Below are 2,619 nucleotides of genomic sequence, written 5' to 3' on the forward strand. Positions count from 1 at the left end.
CGCCCCCGGGAGGGAGCGCGGCGGGCCGCAGCCACCAGGTGGCGCCCACGCGCCAAGGATGCGCCACGCCGCTCCCGGTCCGCCTCCTCAGAGGGAACAATGCGGCGCCTCGGGCTGTAGCGCCGCGCGGGACCCCGGGAGCCCGGACCCCGGAGCGCGGGCGGCCGAGCGAGCGATCGGGGGCGAGGGCGGAGGCCGGCGTGCGCGCAGCCGTCCCTTCCCGAGCATGGGCGCGGCCGGAAGGCGCGGGGGGCCGGGGCGCGGGCCTGGGGCCGCCTCCAGCGGGCTCCGGGGGCGCGGGCCCCGGGGATGAGGGCGCCCGCCGCGGGAAGCCCGTCTGCGCGCCGCGGCGCCGTCCCGCCCAGCCAGCGAGCCCGAGCAGGCAGACGCGCGGCCGGCGACCTGGGGGCGCGCCGCCTCGCCGTCCCCAAAATGTGAAGCGGGGAGGGCGGAGACGCAAAGACCGCCCGGCCCGGGAGCGCCCGCCGAGCCCCTGCCCTGCGCGCCCAGGCCGCGCCGGGTCCCCCTTCCCCACCGAGCGGAGCTGCGGAGCAGCGAAGCCACCGCGCCCCGCGCCCTCGGCGCTGCGACCCCCGGCTCCGGCCCGCAGCGGCTTGGCGGTTCCCGAGGCGGCCAGAGCCGGGCCCAGGACGGTGCGTCCGGCCTCGCCCCGCGGCTCCTCGCCCAGACAAGTTTGAACAATGATCACAGTCAACCCCGATGGGAAAATAATGGTCAGAAGATGCCTGGTCAGCCTGAGACCCTTTCGGTAAAGTTCTGTCCTGGTTGGCGCGGGGAGGTCGAGACGTCCCCCAGGGGGCTGGTGGTGGAGCAGGGGCGAGGTCGGTCCCCTCCGGGGGGTGCGAGTTGGGGTGGCAAAGGAGGTTCGCAACTCTGTTTTCAATGAGGGTCATGGGGATGGGGAAACGGAGGGAGATGGGCTTGGGGTACGTGTGTATGTGGGTGCGAGTCTGGACCTTTCTCGAGTTGATCAAGATTGGGACGAGATTAAGTATGGTCAAGATTAGGTACGGAGGGGTCAAAATGGGGCCAGAAAATACCAAGATCAAGGTCCTGGGCTCCAAAGTGGCCCCAGCCAGCAAGTCCCTTTCCTGCCCCTTGAGGTCTTTTCCACCTCCCGTCGGTCCCATCTGAGCAGCGAAGTTAGTGCGGGGTGCCTAGGAGGCACCCCTGGTGTCCCGCCCGTCGCCCGTTGCCTCCTAGGTCGGCTCCGCCTATCCTCTCTGCCTAATCCATCCCCCTTCCCTCACCCCCACCTCCTTGCGTCTCACTCATCTTCCTGGTGGCGGATGAACCTAGCTCTGACAAGAAGGTCCCCAAGATTGGGACAAGGACCCCTTCTGCCGGGGATTCTCTCCCAGCCGCGGTCTCCAACAGTCTTGACAGGCGAAGCAGGTGCATGGTACTAACCGAGCCAGCCGCCTCCCTCCCTTCCCTACAAGGACAGTCCTGGCCAGGCAGGGGCGCAGTTTGTGAGGGACCCGATAGGACCTGTTGGCCCTCGGAAGGGACCCCACTTCCTTCTCCCAGACTCCAGCAGAACTCAGACCAGGCTGGGGAGAGGGTGGTGGGTGTCCTGGGGGTATTGCCTTGCTTGGCAGCTGGGCCCCAGAAGACGAAGAGGGAGAGGTGGACACCCTAGCTGGTGGGACTCGGCTAGGCCACAGGTGGAGTCCCATCCTAAACCTTGAGGCAGGAGCTGGCTTCCCTCCCAGGGCCTGGGCTGGTCCCTGGTGCCTCCAGACAACCTGCTGGACCCAGCTGGGTCGGGGGTGGGGAGACGTGGCCCACCTGAACCTTGCCATCAGCATGCTGGGCAGGTTCTGTGGGGGCTGAGATGGCAGCCTCTGGGGACAGCAGCAGTCAGGATGTCTCTGTGAATGCAAAGGACTGTAGAGCTGAGGGCAGGGCTTTCAGGGTGTTATTTGGAGTGTCTCAGAAACCTGTGGTCTAAGTGTCCAGGGAACCCAAGCCAGCATCTCTGGAAAGACTCTGTCTCCTCCAGAGAGATCCTGGACTGCTGCCCTGCCGGGCAACTTGAGAGGGCTCTGGCTGCTCTCAAATCTCCAGTCAGCTTTGCAACCGGCAGGAAGCCCGGCTTCTGAAGGCCCCTGGTACGATGATTGCAGGCTGCAGTTTCCAGCACCACGGACAGCGCCCTCACCCCGAGCTGGTTTTCCCTCCTCTGTGCCCTTACAGGCAGCCAGGGTTCCCAGGGCAGTCGCAACCCCCTTCCAACCCTGCAACTTCACCTTGTGGCCTATCTAGGCTGGTAGGGACCCATGGCTCCCAGTCTTCTTCAAGTCCCCTCAGATCTTTAGATTGAGGCCAGGGACACCCGTCTGATGACATCATCCTGACTTCATTTCTCCCCAAGGGAGGTCTGGGGATGCTGTCCCCAGCAGAGCTCCTAGCAAGGCCTTTTTCTCGGTGCCCCTGAGATGTTGTCTTGATGGATGAGACCATTGCACCCACTATAAATGACCACCAGCTGCTTTGGGGGAACCCTGGGCCCCAGGCATAGCAACTGGGAGAGGTAGGAGATAGAGATAGATAGATAGATAGATAGATAGATAGATAGATAGATAGATAGATAGA

The 2,619-nt window shown here is 64.7% G+C and overlaps 1 protein-coding gene across 1 annotated transcript in view; it reads left to right on the forward strand.

Annotated features, from left to right (window-relative positions):
* Positions 1-417: 417 nt before the first annotated feature.
* Mgat5b (alpha-1,6-mannosylglycoprotein 6-beta-N-acetylglucosaminyltransferase B) overlaps positions 418-2,619 on the forward strand; it is a 66,736-nt gene continuing 64,534 nt past the window's right edge. The window contains exon 1 of the mRNA XM_055592541.1: positions 418-769. Coding sequence (XP_055448516.1) covers positions 702-769 — 68 coding nt within the window. The 5' untranslated portion in view covers positions 418-701. The remainder of the gene's footprint in view (positions 770-2,619) is intronic.

Source organism: Psammomys obesus, unplaced genomic scaffold (assembly GCF_907164565.1).
Source record: "Psammomys obesus unplaced genomic scaffold, mPsaObe1.curated_primary_1811, whole genome shotgun sequence".
NCBI lineage: Eukaryota > Metazoa > Chordata > Mammalia > Rodentia > Muridae > Psammomys > Psammomys obesus.